General features: G+C 40.0%; 1 protein-coding gene and 1 non-coding gene across 2 annotated transcripts in view; both read right to left on the bottom strand.

Moving 5' to 3' along the window:
* LOC103200945 (phosphatidylinositol glycan anchor biosynthesis class P) overlaps window positions 1-4930 on the bottom strand; it is a 14487-nt gene extending 9557 nt beyond the window's left edge. The window contains exon 1 of the mRNA XM_007945534.2: window positions 4810-4930. Within this exon, the coding sequence (XP_007943725.1) occupies window positions 4810-4891 (82 nt within the window). The 5' untranslated portion in view covers window positions 4892-4930. The remainder of the gene's footprint in view (window positions 1-4809) is intronic.
* Window positions 4931-13352: 8422 nt separating this feature from the next.
* Window positions 13353-13472, bottom strand: LOC122150423. The gene has a single exon (XR_006163656.1). It is a non-coding gene; the product is annotated as a small nucleolar RNA SNORA61 (small nucleolar RNA).
* Between the last annotated feature and the right edge of the window lie 5617 nt (window positions 13473-19089).

Genomic DNA, 19089 nt, shown 5'->3' on the forward strand with positions numbered 1-19089 from the left:
CATATACCCGGCAAAATTGTCCCTCAAATATGATGGTGAAATTAGGAGATTTCCAGATAAGCAGAAACTAAGGGAATTTGTTAAAAATCTAGTGGAGGATAAACCTAAACCTACTGCCATCAAGTTGATTCCAACTCATAGTGACCCTACAGAACATAGAACTGCCCTAAAGTTTTTCCAAGGCTGTAAATCCTTACAGAAGCAGACTGCCTCCTCTTTCTTCCACAGAGCAGCTGATGGGTTCATACTGCTGACCTCTTTATTAGCAGCAGAATGTTTTAAACACTGTGTCACCACAGCTCCTTAGTAGGAGGTGAGCCAGATTAAAAATGTATATGGAAACTCTGGTGGCGTAGCGCCTAAGGCATTTGACTGCTAACCAGGAGTCTGGCGGTTTAAACCCACCAGCCAATTCTTGGAAGGAAGGTTGGGCAATCTACTTCTGTAGTGATATCACCTCAGAAACCCAAGGAGGGGTTGCCAATGAGTCGGATCTGACTCCACGACAATGGTTGTGTTTGCGTTTTTTATGGTTAGGAAGCCTGTAGATGAAAGGACGGGAGGAAATGTTCCCTGTCATGATAGAGAGAGAGAATATGAGGAATCTGAAGAAACATTTGATGTGGTTAGATGGAAGAATCCAAGGGAAAAGTGGCAAGGAACTGGCTCGAAGCTTAACATAGCTCTTAAAGTTAAATCAATATAAATCTATAATTGGAAATGACACTTAGTTTAATTAAATGAATGAACATTTATTGAACATTTCTATGTGCCAGACACCATGTAAAGGCCAACATTATAAAGAAAAATAAACAGTCTATATTCTCAAGGAACTCACAAACTAGAGTGGAAGAGAGAAATAGGCCAAATGTAGCGGCACAACTTCACAGGTAGTATCGTATTTAAACCTCTCAAAACCTTTCTGAGATAGGAGCTAATTCACAAATGAAAATAATTGAGGCTTGGGGAAATTAAGTAACTTGTTTGAAATCTCACAGTAAATGTTACAGAGCTGCAATGTGAACGTAAACAGCCTGTTCATACTATGCTACTTCCTGGATGATTATAAAATAAGTGCAATGACAAACATAGATTAGGTCATAGAAGAGTGAGAAAAGTGACCTCACGCAAATTGGGGAGATCAGGGCAGGCTTCCTGAGGATGATGCTTAAGCTGACTCAAAGGATGTGCAGAGGTAAGCTATGGAAAGGGAGGTGGCTATGGAAAGATAAGGAAGATGGAAGGAACATTCCAAGAAGGAGCTAGAGCATTAATGAAAACACAGAAGTGAGAAAGAATGTTATATAGTTGGTGGAAACCATAAGCAGTTCAGAGTTGCTGAGGGTTGAAATATAAAGCTAGGAAAGTAGGCAGGTCCCAGATCACAAAAGGTTTGTACAAGGAATGTGAACTTAAAAAAATATAGAAAACTACAGACAGAGAAGGAGCTCTGGTAGCGTAGTACCTAAGGCACTTGACTGCTAACCAGAAGGCTAGCGGTTCAAACCCACAGCCACTCCTCGGAAGGACGATGGGGCAATCTACTTCCGTAGTGATACTGCTTCGGAAACCCAAGGAGGGGTCATTATGAGTCAGGTTCGACTCGACGGCACATAACAACAAAAACAACAGACAGAGAAATAAACATCCCACCAAACACTCCCACCAAAAAGGTTTTAAGCAGGGAAGTCCCAGATTTGCATGTGAGTGGGCTGTTCTGGTGACTGTATAGATGTACTTGGTAGTAATGCAGTAAGAGGCCCACAGTAGATTCAGTAGCAGGAATGAATCAAGGAGTTAGAGGGAGTAGGAAAGGAAAAGTGAGGAATGATACTCAGATTTTCAGATTGGGTGACTAGTAATTTCAATATCAAAGAGAATGTTTGAGAAGTTATTCTCCATACAGCATTGAATGATCTTCCAAAGTATTAACTGAACCACATCACTTTCCTGTTTAAACCTATCAACACCCTTAGAATAAAATCTAAGCTGCTTCCCAGGGTTTTTAAGGACTTTAATGATGTGGTTCCTGTGTACCTCTCCAATGTCATTTCTAATCCTTATGCACTATGCTCCAGCTACAGTGGTCTCCTTTCTATTCTCCATACCACCTTTCCCATCCAGGGCCATTGCATTTGTGGTACTGTCTGCCTGGACCTATCTATCCTTCCTTTAGTTCTTTTCAGTGGTTGGTTCTGTCTCTTCCAGGCAAGAAGGGGTTTTAACTCCAATGTCACCACCTCAGAGCAGCTCTCCCTGACCATTAGCCCCACGATTTGCCACACATCCACAAACCCCTCACATTATTATCGTTTCCTTTTATTTACTTCATCACGATCTGTAATTAACCTTATTTTTCAATCAGTATATATGCCAATATATAGAGAGAAACACGTAATACTCCTGTACCTACCATCTAGTTTTATCCGAACTGTCCAGCAACGGTCTCTGATCCTATAACTTCCTGCTTCACTTATTCAGGCTTCAATCTTCTTCACTCCTTGCTATTCTTTGAGCTCACAGGTATGTTTCTCCTTCTGGGCTTCTGCACTGGCTGTTCTCTCCCTGGGATGCTTCTTCTTTTGGGAACCACCCACCTGACTCCCTCCCTTTTCATGTCTTTGCTCAAACTTAAATCTTTTCCCAACTACTCTTATTTTAAATAGCAACATCCTTCCACTCTTCACCCTTTATCCTTAATTTCTCCCCATAGTACGTGCTATCATCTGACATTGTGCATGTTTCACTTATTTAATTTGTTCATTGTCTATCTCCCTCTATTAGAAGGATAACTTTATGAGACAGAAATTTTTGTTTTGTTCCTCCCTGACCCATAATACTGCCTGATACATGGAAACTCACTGGCACTGAATTAAGTCTGATTCACAGTGATCCTATGGGACAGAGCAGAATTGCCCCGTAGGGTTTCCAAGGCTGTAAATATTTATAGAAGCAGACTGCTTCATCTTTCTCCTACAGAGTGGCTGGTTAGCAGCCTCTTGGTTAGCAGCCAAATGTTTTAACCACTACACCACCAGAGCACCTTGGTACATGGTAGGTAGTCAACAAATATTGCTGAATTAATTTTTGGTTGTATTAATGGACTTAAGCCTTAAAGTTATTGCTTTTATTTGGATAGTTTCTAATCCTCCAATACTCTAGAAAATAGTACAAAATGTTGTTAATGATGATAATAACAGTAGTGGCTAGTATTTATTGAGTACTTACTGTATCCCAAACATTGTTGTATATATCATCCCTTGATATCCCTTAATCAAGGGATGATATATACAATTAATCATCACAGCAGCCCTAAGAAGCAGCAAAATGAAATGTTCAAGAGCACAGATTTTTAAGCCAGTGTATGTAGGTTCAAATTTCAGCTCTGGTGGCATAATGCCTAAGGCATATGACTGCTAACCAGAAGTTGGTGGTTCAAACCCAGCAGCTACTCCTTGGAAGGAAGATTGGGCAATCTATGTCCAAGATACTGCCTTGGAAACCCAAGGAGGGGTCACTATGAGTCAAAATCAACTTGATGGCAGTGAGTTTGGTTTTTAGGTATGTAACTAACAGTCCTGGTGGTGCAGTGGTTAAAGTGCTCAGCTGCTAACTGAAAGGTTGGAGGTTCCAACTCACCAAACACCAGCCACTCCGTGGGGTAAAGTTGTGGCAGTCTAGTTCAGTAAAGAGTTAAAGCCTTGGAAACCCTATCAGGCAGTTCTACTCTGCCCTAGGAGCTCTGGTAGTGTAGTGTCTAAGGCAATTTGCTATGGGCAGAGCCTCTGCGGTTCAAACCCACTGCCACTCCTCAGAAGGAAGATGGGGCAATCTACTTCTGTAGTGATACTGCCTCTGAAACCCAAGGAAGGGTTGCTATGAGTTGGGTCCGACTGGACGGCACATAACAACAACAATAACTCTGTCCTATAGGGTCTCTGTGAGTTGGAATCAAATCCAAAGCAATGGATTTGGTTTTTTGGTATGACTGGGCATATCATTGTCCCAGTGAAAGTTTCCTTATCTGCAAAATGAGATATTTTAAGGATTAAATGAGACCTAGGATTTAAGAGTATGTCTTTCAACTGGATTTCTCTAGTTTAATTTCCATCACTACTCTGTTCCTGAGGAGCTCTGGTAGCATAGTGCCTAAGGCATTTGACTGCTAACCAGAAGGCTGGCGGTTCAAACCTACCAGCCACTCATCGGAAGGAAGATGGGGCACTCAACTTCCGTAGTGATACTGCCTCGGACCCAAGGAGGGGTTGCTAAGAGTCGGGTCCGACTCGAAGGCACATAACAACAACTCTGCTCCTGCATGCTGCATTGGAACCACATCAAGCTACTCAGTTCTCAACCTGTTTATGCCTTCTTTGTTCAAGGCTTTTACATTTCTTTCTTATTCTGTAATCGGTCTAAGTGTTGGTGAAAATGTCCCTGGGAGAAAGTGAACTCTGATTTCTCAGTTTGATTTCAATGTCACTCTACTGTGCTCCCATGACACTTATCACATTGATCATTAATTGTAGATTTACTCATCTGTCTGGTGCACAAGACCTCCTTAAGGTCAAGAGCCAGATTTTATTCACTTTGCCATCATGTCTTGTGCTGCATAAATATATAGGTTGACATTAAAGCTTTTAGGCCAGTGTCTAATATATAAAACACCCAGAACAAGTTCTCTTAAAAAGCAATATTGCTAGAAATAATCACAGCTCATGTGTATACATGCTAAGCACAAATGCAACATTCTTTGCGCTTGCACAGCCTAAAGGGCTCCTCCTGATCATCTATCAGGAATATACTTACTGAAGCCAAATTGAGAGCTTAAGAAAAGAACAAAGCCATAAATCGCTCTTTCTGGCAATGGCGACGGTGAATTTTCCACCATTTTCCCTGTGGCTTTAGACAATCTGTGGAAAGGAAATACAACAATACATCAGTGACTTAATCCCCTTCGCCATTGGTCTATTATAACCTCATCGCTTTGCTATGGGCAGAGCCTCTGCAGGGGTGTATTTCAGAGGAAACCACCGAAAACTGCCATCCTGCGCACACCCCACTACACACCCACATGCGCCCACCAGCGGAGGGAGACAGCACTGAAGTCACAACGGGCGCTCCAGCCCCTCAAACTTCTCCTGCATAGGGGAAGGGGAGGGAAGAGCAGAGAGTGGGGCCCGCATGTCGCCGACTTACTCCGAGCTTTCCTGCCACGGGAGCGCGGCCTCCCTAGGACTGGGGTCTGCCCTCTCTTGGGGCTTGTTTCTCAATCGAGGCCTCATTGACGGACTGCGTGGGGTATACCCTCTACTAGTGACCCTTTAGTCACCCACCCCGGCCCCTCCCGCCAACTCGGCCACCTCAGCGCTGAGTCCTCTGCGCAAGCGCTGACTAGGGAGGGACCAGCAAGAGGAGCGGGAGAGCGAAATTTGAGGGAAAGGCAAAGGAGCTACGGCGCCCCTCCCCACCACAAGCTCACACGCACGCCGCAAGCGGGCGGAGGAAAGATGTTTGCGCGAAGGTGGGCTGGATAGCCGTGCTCGCGGCCACGGAGAGAGGGGGTGTGGTGGCCCAACTGCGCATGTGTGTTTCTATTCCACGTGACAAATCTGCAGCGCTTCCCCTCCCGCAGTCTGGCTGACGTGGAGAGCAGGGTGCGGCGGCGGCTGCCGGCGTCCGAGGCTCTTGGAGTGTGGGCGCCGGTAAGTGCACCCTGGTGCGTGACAGGTCACCTTGTACCGCCGTACCTGAAACTCCTTGGGGAGAGGGGGTCCTCCACAGCCCCTGCCTGTGTGTGTGTGTGGTGAGTGGGTGTGTACACGTTGCAGGTTATCCCCTCCCTGTGGTGCCCACTGTGAGTCTACGTGGGCCCAGGAACCGTGAGGGGGTGTGTCCTTTGTGTGTGCTCCCGTTCTGCAAGCGGGTGTCTTGTGGGGGTCTGTGCGAGGGTGAGAGTGTTCCCTTTTGTGTGCATATCCCCCTGCTGATCGCGCGCGCTTCTTCGAGTGTAGGTGACACACTGTTGGGTGAAGGGGTACCCCAGCCCGCGCGCGGGCAAGCGTCCTTGTATATCCACGACCCCGTTGTGTTCGCGCCAGCCCTTCCTGGCATTGTCGTGGGCGTCCCCCTCTTCTCCTGGCCTCCGTGGGTGGCCTTCACTTTTGTGTCATTGCCCCTCTCTCGGGCGTGCGCGCGGCCGTTCCTTCTGCGAGCGCGACCCCGGTCCGTAGCGTCCTCACCCTGAGTGTTTAGCGTGTATGCTGTATTTTTCCCGCAAATATTCGGGAACGTTCGTGCACGAGCCACCTTCTTTTGTTCCCTACGTAGTCTGTCACCAGTTTTTTGAGAATTGGTTGCAGAGTAGAGTGCCTCACTGGCCCCTCCCCAAGGGATGGACTAGGAGAGGGGGTTTTCCCAAAGAGTGTTGGGGAAGACTGGACAGGTTCGGACCAGCTGCTCCGTAGTGTTTGCAAAATTAAGTGTGGCCTGTGGAGCCAGCTTGTCCCGGGGATACAATGGGGGATCAAAACCTAGCCGAGTTAAAAGGTGAATTTAGGGGTGGTGCTAGTGCGACAGGCGTTTTCCAGAGGAACCCTAGTTACTAAAATCCTTCAAATTGCAAACCCCTCCTAAAGTATATGGGAGCTCTGGTAGCAAAGTGCCTAAGGCACTTGACTGCTAACCAGAAGGCTGGCGGTTCAAACCCACCAGCCACTCCTCGGAAGGAAGATTTGGGCAATCTACTTCTGTAGTGATACTGCCTCAGAAACCCAAGGAGGGGTCGCTATGAGTCAGGTCCGACTCAATGGCACATAACAACAAATAACAACCTAAAATAAATGTATTGGCCAACGGGGCAAATACCTTGTTGGTGACTCTGACCGTTCTTAGTAATACCTAACGGTTTAGGTAGGGTTTTGTTATGGCTTTCACATAAATTATCTATTTTAATTCTGCCTAACATCCTGGTGGGGAAACAAAGTAGAAAAATAATAAATTTTACTCTCTTGAGCGCAGTTTCCTCCTAATTACAGCTCTGGTCAGGACATTTTTTTATTGCAAAGATTTTGCATTTTAAGGAAAAGGAGGTTCATTGTAAGAATTCACAGGGACCAGAACGTCAAACCCATCAGAAACTCAACTACTCTTGTTCTTGGGCTGTTTGGTTTTTTTTTTTTTTTTTTCTGTTCACCTCCATTTTCTTGCCTAAGTGTTTCTTTCTAATTTCTGGAATATTTCCCTCATAAGATACAAAGAAAGATCTAAACAATCCGTAATTCAGATTTTACAGATGCTAATATTTTACCAAATTTACTTCAGATCCTTTTTTCTCCGCCTTAAAGAAATGTTGCACATATTGGGGATGCTTCCCTGTCTTTCCCCTCCTTTCCTAGACATTGTCACTGTGTTCAGGTTTATGTATATCATTCCTTTGCATATTTTATACTTTGATCACAGTGAATCCATAAGCATCATTTAGTGGTGTGTTTTAAAACTTAAAAGTATTAAACTACACGTACCTTCTTGCAATTTGCTTTTTTTGTTCTGCATCATATTTTGAAATATGAATATGAATAAATTGAATAATTATATTGTCTCTGGCTCATTCATTTAAATTGATGATATAGAATTCCACCGTATCAATATTCAGTAGTTTATCCATTTACTTACTGATAGACTTTGAAGTTGTTCCCAGCTTTGTACTCTTAAAAACACTCCTACAGTAAATAAACATCTTTGTACATGTTTGCTTGTAAATACGTTACGTTTGAAAGTTTCTCCGTATGAAATATACCTAGTAGTAGATTTCCTTGATAGTAGGATATGTGAATATCACAGATGCTCTCCAAGTGGTTGTGCCAATTCTACTCTTATTCATGTTCAGTGAGAATACCTATTTCCTCACATTCTTGCTAATGGTTTATGCTTTCAGACTTCTACATTTTTGCCTTCTCTATAAATTTAGCTTGGAGCCACCTTAGCTTCTGTCCTAGTCCAGTGTCAGTCTCCAGGTTCATCTCTCATGGCTAACTGGTTCAGTCTTTATCTCATTTTATCTTCTTACAACTAATTCTAATAAACATCATGTGTCTAGTGTGTATCACTTCCTATGGTTAACATAAAGATAGTAATTCTGTGTTATGTCATATGTACCTTTCTAGGTGAGGTGATGTAATTAAAAACTTTAATATGCTGAATGATTTACCTTAATATTTTCTTTATTTTAATGTAATATTTGATATACAAAATATTTATAATTATATGCAAAGTGATAAAATGAGTGTACCACATTACAAAAACCAGAATTACCAATGTTATGTTTACTCACCACCAGAGGTAACTACCATCCTGAATTTTGTATATCATTACTCGCTTTTGAGAAATAATTTTGTCAGATAAGTATATATCCCTCAACAACGTGTGTTTTCTATTGTTTTTGAGTTGGAAAAGAAAAGAATCATACTAGGTAAAGTTTTCTGGAATTTATTCAACATTATGTTTCTAAAAGTCACTAATATTATTGAATATAGAAGTAAGTTCTTAATTTTTGCTGTTGTATAGTATTCCATGGGTGAATCTAACACAATTTATGGATTCTCCTATTGGTAGATATTTTCTTTACTTCTAGAATTTATTGTTAATGAAGATTCTTGTACATATTTTCTGGTACAGAGTTGCAAAAATTTCTCTTAATGTTTCACAGCAGATGCATAACTCACAGGGGAGTTAGAAAGATTTAACAAAGAATGCTTGGGCACAAAATGGTGTTAATAAATGAATTTCTGTATCCTTTTCTTTCTTTCTTTCTTTAATTGTGATTTGGGTGAAAATTTACAGAGCAAATTCACTTTCCATACAGCAGTTCACATACACTTTGTCTCATGACCTTGACTACAATTTACCACAATGCAACAGCTCACCTCCCACTTCCTCCTCGTAATGACCTCTTCCCTGTGTCCATCCCTCCATGCACTCCTGCCCCCTGAGCTGTCTCCCTGTGCATAAGTAGCCCTTCTTTCTCCCATGATTGTTCTCTCCAAGGAGTGTATCTGCCTCAGGTAAATGTTCAGTTTGTATGCCTGTCTTTTGTTTGGCTAGAAGCCACAGGTGTGGGTTCAATTCCTGACCTGAAGGGCAGCTAGGGGCCATAGACTCAGTGGTTCCACCAGGCTCTATCAGACCAGCACCTGGCCCTGTCCTTCCCCCCCTTTTTTTTTCCTCCAAATGATTTTGAGTTTTGTTCCACATTGTTCTCTCTCTCTATCCAAGATCGCCTATATCGATCCCACTCTGAGTGGTTGACAGTGGTAGCTGGCCACCATCTAGTTCTGATTTCATAGTCGTATAGGCTGAGGTAGATCCTTACTTTTTGTATGTATTCTTTTCTAAAATTGATAATGTCTGAGGCCAATGATATAGGCCACCGCTGGATTTCCTTTACCGTCTTCCCTTTCACAGTAGCCTTCCCCTCCCCCACATGGAATGTTGGGGGGGTTGTTCCAGTCCAGGCATCTCCCTCATTATCTCTGCAAAAGATACATTTCCAATAAGGTTTCATTCTTTATGTTTAATTTTCAATGTAAATAGTTAATGTTACGATCAACTATGTTCTATTAATTGTAACATTTAGAAGAATGATGTATCAGTTTTATTTAAAATGTCACCATGATACTTCAGAAATTCATCCTCTCCAATTATTTAAACTTATGCTGAATTTTTTTTTTAGATGTTATTTTAATGTGTGAAGGGGTGAGTGATTTTAAAAAGTTTTTTGGGGGAGTTTGTTTATTTGTTTACCAAAAATTGTTGGGTGTTGCCAACTGCTGATAGGCATGGCTGCTAACTGAAAGTTGGGCATTTTGAACCTACCCAGCAGCTCTGATGATCTGTCTTATAAAGATACAGCCTCAAAACCCAATGGAATGGTACCTAACTATAACAACATGCTATTACACTGGCACAATTATTAATACTTTCAGGTTTATGAGATATCTGGATACCTATAGGGACTTGAGTCTCAACTGTTCTTGGACTTTTGTTCTACAAAACTTTTCAGAATTAGCTTCTTAGTGACATGAAAAACTCTTTGAAGTTTAATTGGAACTAGTTTGAGGGAGAATTGAAATTTTAAGATTTTGAGCCTCCTTGTCTTACTCTATTTAGATTTTTAATTTCATTTAATAAAGTTTTGTGATTTTCTCCATACAGATCATCTGTGTTTTTGTGATGTTGAATCCTGTATTTACTAGTTTTTGTTAATTATTTTGGATTTTCTATGTAGATAATTATATCATTTGCAAATAGTTACAGTTTTGGTTTTTCTTTTCCAAGTATTTTCCCTATCTTAATGTGCTGGGAACACTTTTAGATCTATGTTTATTAGAAGTGATTTTGGTTTTTCATTGGAAGTGATTATGGTGGCCAAGCAGGTCTTGTTCCTGATTTTAAAGATGTTTCCCAATTTAAAATAATGTGTGCTGTGAGATTTTATAGATACCCCTCATTAAGTTAGGAAGGTCTGTGTGCAATTTTGTCATAGTTTTTCTGCATCTGTGGAGAATATCTTGATTTTTCTAGTTTAACATGTTAAATATTAAATTAAAATTTTTAAATTCTTAATTCACTCTTGCATTCCTGAATTAAACCCAGATTTGTCTTAATGAATTATCTTTTAAATGCACTACTAGTTTGAGTTTGCTAATATTTATTTAATATTTTTGTATCTGTTTATTAATACAATTGCCTATCATTTTTCTTTATTAACTATCATGTGTGATTTTGGCATTAAGGTTACACTGATCTTATACAGTGGCTTAAAGTAGTTCCTCATTTGGATTGGAGTGATTTGTTTCTTAAATTTTCGTGGAACTCACCTGTAAAATTATTTAAGTCTAATGTTTTCTTTGTGAAGAATTACAAATTATGAATAATAGTAATTACTAGTTTAATAGTTCTAGGACTGTTAAGATTTTTTATTTCTTTTGGTCAGTTTTGGTATGTTTAGAAATTTGTCTGTTTTAACAAAATTTTGAAATTCATTGTCATTGAGTTCATGGTACGATCTTAATTCCCTGTTTTATCTTTGTTTCATCTGTACTTAAATTTTGAATGTTATTTATGATTTCTCTATTCTTGATCAATCTTGCCTAAAGTTTGTCTAGTTTATTAATCTTGTAAAGGATTAACTTTTGACCTAGTTGGTTCTCTCTATTATATCTTTATTTTTAATTCACTGATTTTTTTAATTGAGCAAAAATGTACATAAAACATTTGTCAGTTTAACAGCTTTTACATGTATGGTTCAGTGACTTGGGTTACATTCTTCATGTTGTGCAAACATTATCACTGTTCTTTTCTGAAGTATTCCCTCACCATTAACATAAACTCAGTGCTTTCTATGCCTAAACTATCTCATTATCCAACATTTTGCATTTATGACAATAGTAAAAAATCTGATTATTTTGCGCATTAATGACATGTCTGACAGTAAGGAATGCCATAGTGCTAGGCAAGATTAACACTGGTTGTGAGATGGTTAGGTTATGTGTCAACCCAGCTGGGCCTTGCTTCTCAGTGATTTGGCAGTTATGTCATGATCTGTCTTGGCAGTTACGTAATGATGTGACTTGGCAGTTATGCAGTAATGTGATCATCTTGCATTTTCACATAACACCAATTTTTGCATAATGACCTGGTCTTTGGAACCTAACCATATCATTCAGCGAGGAGTTGATATATTAATTTCCTCTTCTCCACTCCCTTCCACCCCTGGTAGGTACTAATAGGCTTTGATTCCTGTGTGTTTACGTATCTCATAGAAGTGAAATCATATAGTATTTGCCCTTTTGTGACTGACTGAATTCATTCAGGATCATGTTTTCAAGATTTATCCATTGTATGTATATATCACATTTTGTTTATCCATTCGTCATCTTGTGAATGTTTTGACTGTTTTCATCATTTGGCTGTTGTAAATAGTACTGCAGTGAACACTGGTGTACAGGTTTCTGTTTCTGTTCCTGTTTTTACTTCTTTTGGGTGTTTAGCTAGGATTGGGATTGCTGGATCATATGGTAGTTGCTGGATCATATGGTAGTTCTATGCTCAACTTTTTGAGAAACTGCCAAATTGTTTTCCATAGCAGCTATACCATATTGCATTTCCATCAGCATGGTAAGCCTTTCAGTTCTACATGCTTGTCATGATAGGCCTTTCAGTTGTTCTACATGCTTGTCAACACCTTTTTTTTTTTTTTTTAACATAACATTCTAGTGGGGGTAAAGTGGTGTATCATTGTAGTTTTGATGTATCTCCCTAATGGCTAATGATGTTGAGCATCTTTTAATGTGCTTGTTGGCTAGTTGTATATATTCTCTTTGGTAAGATGTATGTTTAAATCCTTTGCCTATTTTTTTTTTTTTTTAAATTTTGGGTTGTTTATCTTTTTGCTGTTAAGTTATAGGAGGGTTTTTTCTTTTTTAATATATGTTTTGATATTAGGCCTTTATCAGATATATAGTTCCCCAAAATTTTCTGTCTGTAGGTTGTCTCTTCCTTTTGTTGATAAAGTTCTTTGAACAAAAGTATTTAATTTTTCTTAGTTCTCATTCATCTATTTTATCCTTTGTTGCTTATACTTTTGGTGTCATAGCTGATAATTCATTGTTAAAAGCTAGGTCCTGTAGTCATACACCTGTTTTTTCCTGAAAGTATTATAGTTTTAGCTCTCACATTTAGGTCCTTGATTTTTTTTTCCCCCGCATATAAAACAAACCTACTGTGTAATGCCTAAGGCATTTATTTGACTGCTAACCAGAAGTCTGGCTGTTCAAACCCACCAGCCACTCCTTAGAAGTAAGATTGGGCAACTTACTTCTGTAGTGATACTGCCTCGGAAACCCAAGGAGGGGTTGCTATGAGTTGGATCTGACTGGACAGCAGTGGGTACTGCCATGGAGTCCATTCCGATTCATGGCGGCCCCCATTGGGTTTCCAAGGCTGTAAACCTTTACGGTAGTGGTTGCCTCATCTTCCTCCTATGGAGCAGCTGGTAGGTTTGAACTGCTGACCTTCTGGTTAGCAGCCAAATTCCTTCCCACTATGCCATCAGAACTCCTTTTTCCATATAGCAGTCTTTTTTTTGTCACTTATGCCAGGTACCAGGGATATAGCGCTAAACAAGGTTATCTGCTTGAGGAGCTGTTTCCAACTGCTTGCTGTCTTTCTCCCCACAGTACATCAATCCCACCTTTAGATACTTAATCTCAGAGACCACTTTACTGGGAACAAAAAATCCCTTTAGCCTGTGATTATCCCCAGGGATGAGGAAACAAATCTAGTGATTTCCATCTTGTTTGAAGCTAGCCCATGTGCTACAAAGCACTGAAGTCAGTTTCAGTGTTAGTTTTCCTTCTTTTACTACCACCTAGAACAGTGTTTAGATCCAATGGGAAAGGGAACTGAAGGGTTTCTTGATATATTTTTAGTTGGTTTTTGTATATGATAAGAAGCATGTATTCTGGTTCATTCATCAGCATGTGAAAATCCAGTTTTCCCATCACCGTTTATTAAAGAAACTCTTCTTTCCTCACTGAGTGGTCTTATCACTCTTGTTGAAAATCATAAATGTATATGTTTATTTCTAGACTCTCAATTCTATTCCATTGGTCTATATATCTCTCATACCAGTACCAGGCTTTTTTGAAACTGAAGTTTTGTGGTTTTGAAATCGGAAAGTGTGAGTCCTCTTACTGTATCCTACTTCCAGATTGCTTTGGCTGCTTGGAGTACCTTGCCCTTCCATATAAAACTGAAGATTGGCTTTGCCATTTCTACAAAGAAAGCTTTTGGAATTTTGATGGAGATTGCATTGAATTTATAGATTGCTTTGGGTAGTATTGACATCTCTAAACCAATCTATAAATTATAATTAAGCCTTCTAGTCCATGAACATGAAATGTTCTTTCATTTATTTAACCCAAAAAAACCCAAACCTACTGTTTTTGGGTCGATTCCAACTCATAGCTACCCCCATTGGGTTTCAGAGGCAGTAAATCTTTACATCTTCCTTCATAGAATGGCTGGTAGGTTTGAACCAATAACCTGGTTAGCAGTCAGAAATGCCCTAGGCACCACAGGTTGTCTTTAATTTATTTTAAGGAGTTCTGGTGGTGTAGTGGTGAAAGTATTTGGCTGCTAATCAAAAGGCTGGTGGTTTGAACCCATCAGCCACTTCACAGAAGAAAGATGGGGCAGTCTGCTTCCGTACGGACTTGTTAGGGGATGTCAAGTTGTCTCTGACTCATAGCGACCCCATGTACGACAGAGCAAAACACTGCCTGGTACTGTGTCAGCCTCATGATCCCTGCTGTACCTGAGCCTATCATTGCAGCCACTGTGTCAATCCATCTTTTTGAGGGCCTTCCCCTTTTTCATTGACCCTTCACTTTACCAAGCATGATACCATTCTCCAGGCAATAGTTCTTTCTGACAACATGACCAAAGTACGTGAGACAAAGTTTGGCCGTTCTCACTTCCTAGGAGCATTCTGGCTGGACTTCTTCCAGGATAGATTTGTTAGTTCTTTTAGCAGTCCATGGTACTCTCAGTATTCTTCTCCAGCACCACAACTCAAAAGTATCAACTCTTCTTTGGTCTTCCTTATTTATTGTCCAGCTCTCACATGTGTAAAAGGGGATGGAAAATACCATGGCTTGGATTAGGTGCACTTTAGTCTTCAAGGAGGCATCTTTGTTCTTTAGCACTTGAAACAGGTCTTTTGCAGCACATTTGCCCAATGCAGTACATCTTCTGATGTCTTGACTGCCGCTTCCATTGGTATTGATTGTAGAACCAAGTAATATGAAGTCTTTGACAACTTCAGTCTTTTCTGCATTTATCATGCTGCTGTTTATTGGTCCAGTTGTGAGGATTGTTGTTTTCATTATATTGAGATGTAATCTCTACTGCAGACTACAGTCTTCAGTCTTCATCAGCAAGTGCTTCAAGTCATCCTCACTTTCAACAAGCAAAGTTGTGTCATCTGCGTATCGCAAGTTGTTAATGAGTCTTCCTCCAATCCTGATGCCATGTTCTTCATATAGTCCAGCTTCTTGGATTATTTGCTCAATAATAATAATAAAAAAAAAAACCAAACCCAAACTCACTGCCACTGAGTCAGTCCTGACTCATAGCGACCCCTCCTTGGGTTTCCAAGGCAGTATCTCCAAGACAATATCTCTATGGAAGTAGATTGTCCAGTCTTCCTTCCAAGGACTATATTTATTCAGTTTGTATGTTCAGCATTGAATAAGTATGGTGAAAGGATACAACCCTAACACACTCCCTTCTTGATTTTAAACCATGCAGTATCCCCTTGTTCTGTTCGAACGACAGCCTCCTTGTCTATGTACAGGTTCCTCATGAGTACAATTGAGTGTTCTTCTAAATGTTATCCATAATTATTATGATCCACACAATCAAATGCTTTTGCATAGTCAACAAAACATAAGTAAACATCTTTCTGGTATTTTTTGCTTTCAGCCAAGATCCATTTGTTGTCAGCAGTGATATCCCTCATTCCATGTCCTCTTCTGAATCCAGCTTGCATTTCTGGAAGTTCTCTGCCAGTATAGTGCTGCAACTGTTTTTGAATTATCTTCAGTAAGATTTTACTTGCTTGCGATATTAATGATATTGTTCAATAATTTCCATATTCTGTGGGATCACCTTTCTTTGGAATGAGTACAAATATAGATCTCTTCTAGTCAGTTGGCCAGGTAGCTGTCTTCCACATCTCTTGGCATAGCTGAGTGAGTGCCTCCAGTGTGGCATCCATTTGAATACCCATCTCAGTGGGTATCCCATCAATTCCTGGAGCCTTGTTTCTTGCCAATTTCTTCAGTGCAGCCACAACTTCTTCCTTCAGTGCCATTGATTCTTGATCATATGCCTCCTCCTGAAATGGATGAATATTGACCAATTCTTTTTGGTACAGTGACTCTGTGTATTTCTTCCATCTTCTTTTGATGCTTCCTGCATCATTCAACATTTTGCCCGTAGAATCTTTCAGTATTGCAACTTGAGGCTTAAATTTTTTCCTCAGTTCTTCCAGCTTGAGAAATGCCAAGTGTGTTCTTCCCTTTTGGTTTTCTATCTCCAGGTCTTTGCACATTTCATAATAATAATTGACTGTCTTCTCGAGCTGCTCTTTGAAATCTTGTGTTCAGCTCTTTTTTCTTGTCATTTCTTCCATTAGTTTTAGCTACTTTCCATGCAAGGTCAAGTTTCAGTGTCTCTTCTGTCATCCATTTTGGTCTTTTCTTCCTTTCTTGTCTTTTTAATGATCTCTTGCTTTCTTCATGGATGATGTTCTTGATGTCATTCCACAATTCCTCTAGTTTTCAATCACTGGTATTCAATGCATCAAATCTGATCTTTAAAGTCAAGAGGGATATAATTAAGGTCATAATTTGGCTCTCATGGACTCGTTTTAATTGTCTTCAACTTCAGCTTGAACTTACATATGAGCAGTTGATGATCTGTTCCACAGTCAGCTCCTGGCCTTGTTTTAGCTGAAGATACTGAGCTTTTCCATCACCTCTTGCCACAGATGTAGTCAGTCTGATTCCTGTGTACTCCGTCTGGTGAAGTCCACATGTGTAGCCACCATTTGTTGTTGAAAAAGAGGTATTTACAATAAATAAGTCATTGGTCTTGCAAAATTCTGTCAGGCATTCTCTAGTGTTATTTCTATCACCAAGGCCGTATTTTCCAACTACTGGTGATTCTTCTTTGTTTCCAACTTTTGCATTCTAGTCACCAGTGATAAACACCACATCTTGACTGCATATTTGGTCAATTTCAGACTGCAGAATTTGGTAAAAATCTTCAATTTCCTTATCTTTGGCTTTGGTGGTTAGTGCATAAATTTGAATAATAGTAGCAGTAACTGGACTTTCTTGTAGATGTTTGGATATTATCCTATCACTAACAGCATTGCACTTCAGGATAGATCTTGAAACATTCTCTGTGGTGATGAATGCCATGCCATTCCTCTTCAACGTGTCATTCCTGGTAGAGTAGATCATTTGGTTGTGTGATTCAAACTGGCCAAAACCAGTCCATTTCAGCTCACTAATGCCTAGGATATCAATGTTTATGTGTTCCATTTCATTTTTGGCAACTTCCAGTTTTCCTAGATTCACACTTCATACATTCCATGTTCTGAGTTTTAATGGATCTTTGCAGCTGTTTCTTCTCATTTTGAGTCATGCCACATCATCAGTTGGAGGTCCCAAAAGTTTTATTCCATCCATATCATTAAGGTTGGCTCTGCTGGGTACTATGTACAGACTTACAACCTTGGAGACCCAGTAGGGGTGGCTATGAGTTAGAATATACTTGATGGCAGTGAGGTTTGCTTTGGTTAATTTCTTTTAGGAGCTCTGGTAGCGCAGTGACTAAGGCATTCTGTTGTTAACAAGAACCTTGGTGGTTTAAACCCACCAGCCACTCCATGGGAGAAAGATGAAGCAGTCGGTTTCCATAAAGAATTACAGCCTTGGAAACCATGTAGGACAGTTCTTCTCTGTCCTATAGGGTAACTGTGAGTTGGGGTCAACTCAGTGACAGTAGGTTTTGATTTATTTTAGTTATATTTTGTAGTTTTCAGTGTACAAGTCTTGCACATTCCTGGTTAAATTTATTTGTAGGTACTTAATTTTTTTAGATGCTATTGTAAATGGTTTTGTTTTCTTAATTTCTTTTTTATCTTGCTCATTACTGATGTAAGAAACTTTACTGACTTGTGTGTTGACCTTCTATGCTGCCATTTTGCTCATTCATTTATTATCTATAGCTTTCTGGTCAAATCTTCAGGGACTTCTGTGTATAGTAACATGTCATCTGTGAAAAAGGATAGTTTTACTTTCTCCTTCGCAGTTTGGATGTCTTTTTTCCCCCATTTCCACATTTTTGAGGTGTACAATTTAGGGACATCAATTACATTAATCGTGTTGTGCAACCATCATCCATAATTGTTCTCACATTTCCCATTACCATGGAAAAATGCATTGCTTCTTAAACCATGACTTCTCCTGGTAACCTCTAATAAACTTTGGTCTTTATTTTTTGCCTGTTTTTGTTACTGCATTTAAGTGAAATCATACAATATTTGTCCTTTTATGAGTGACTTATTTCACTCAGCATAATGTTTTCAAGATTCATCCATGTTGTAGTATGTATCAGGACTTCATTTATCTGTATGACTATGACTAAGTAGTAGTCTAGTGTATGTATGTACCACATTTTGTTTTTCCTGTCATCAGTGATGGACACTTAGGCTATTTCCACTTTTTGGCTATTGTGAGTAGTACTATCACCTGATAGAGTGTTGTTGTCATTAGCATGCCTTCCAGTGCATCCCAGATATGGGTTCCACATTTGCCAAAATTTTATTTTCCATTTTTTTTTAATTTTAGCCATCCTAGTAAGAGTGAAGTGGCTTAGATTTGCATCTCTCTAATGGCTAATGAAGGGGCTCTGATGATGTAGTGGTTAAGTCATTTGGCTATTAATCAAAAGGTCCGTGGTTCAAGCCTACCAGTGACTGGCTCCACAGAAGAAAGATGAGGCAGTCTGCTTCTGTAAAGATTGAGTGCCTTGGAAATGCACTTGGGGTTTCTGAGTCAGAATCAACTCGATGTCAGTTAGTTTGGTTTGGTTTTTGATAATGGCTAATGATATCGAGGAGCTCTGGTAGCATAATGGCTAAAGCACTTGACTGCTAACCAAAAGGCTGGCGGTTCAAACCCACCAGCCACTCCTCGGAAGGAAGGTTGGGCAATCCTACTTCCGTAGTGATACTGCCTTGGAAACCCAAGGAGGGGTCGCTATGAGTCGGGGCCGACTCAACGGCACATAACAACAATGATATCGAGCATCTTTTTATGTGCTTGTTGGCCATTTGAGTATTTTCTTTGATGAAATACATGTTCAGATCCTTTGAATGTTTTTTCATTGGGTTATTTATTTTTTTCTGGACAAGTTGTAGAAGATTTATATGTATTTTGGATACATAGACCC

The sequence above is a fragment of the Orycteropus afer genome, unplaced genomic scaffold, assembly GCF_000298275.1.
Source record: "Orycteropus afer afer isolate SDZICR_OR568_19922 unplaced genomic scaffold, OryAfe1.0 scaffold00137, whole genome shotgun sequence".
Taxonomy (NCBI): domain Eukaryota; kingdom Metazoa; phylum Chordata; class Mammalia; order Tubulidentata; family Orycteropodidae; genus Orycteropus; species Orycteropus afer.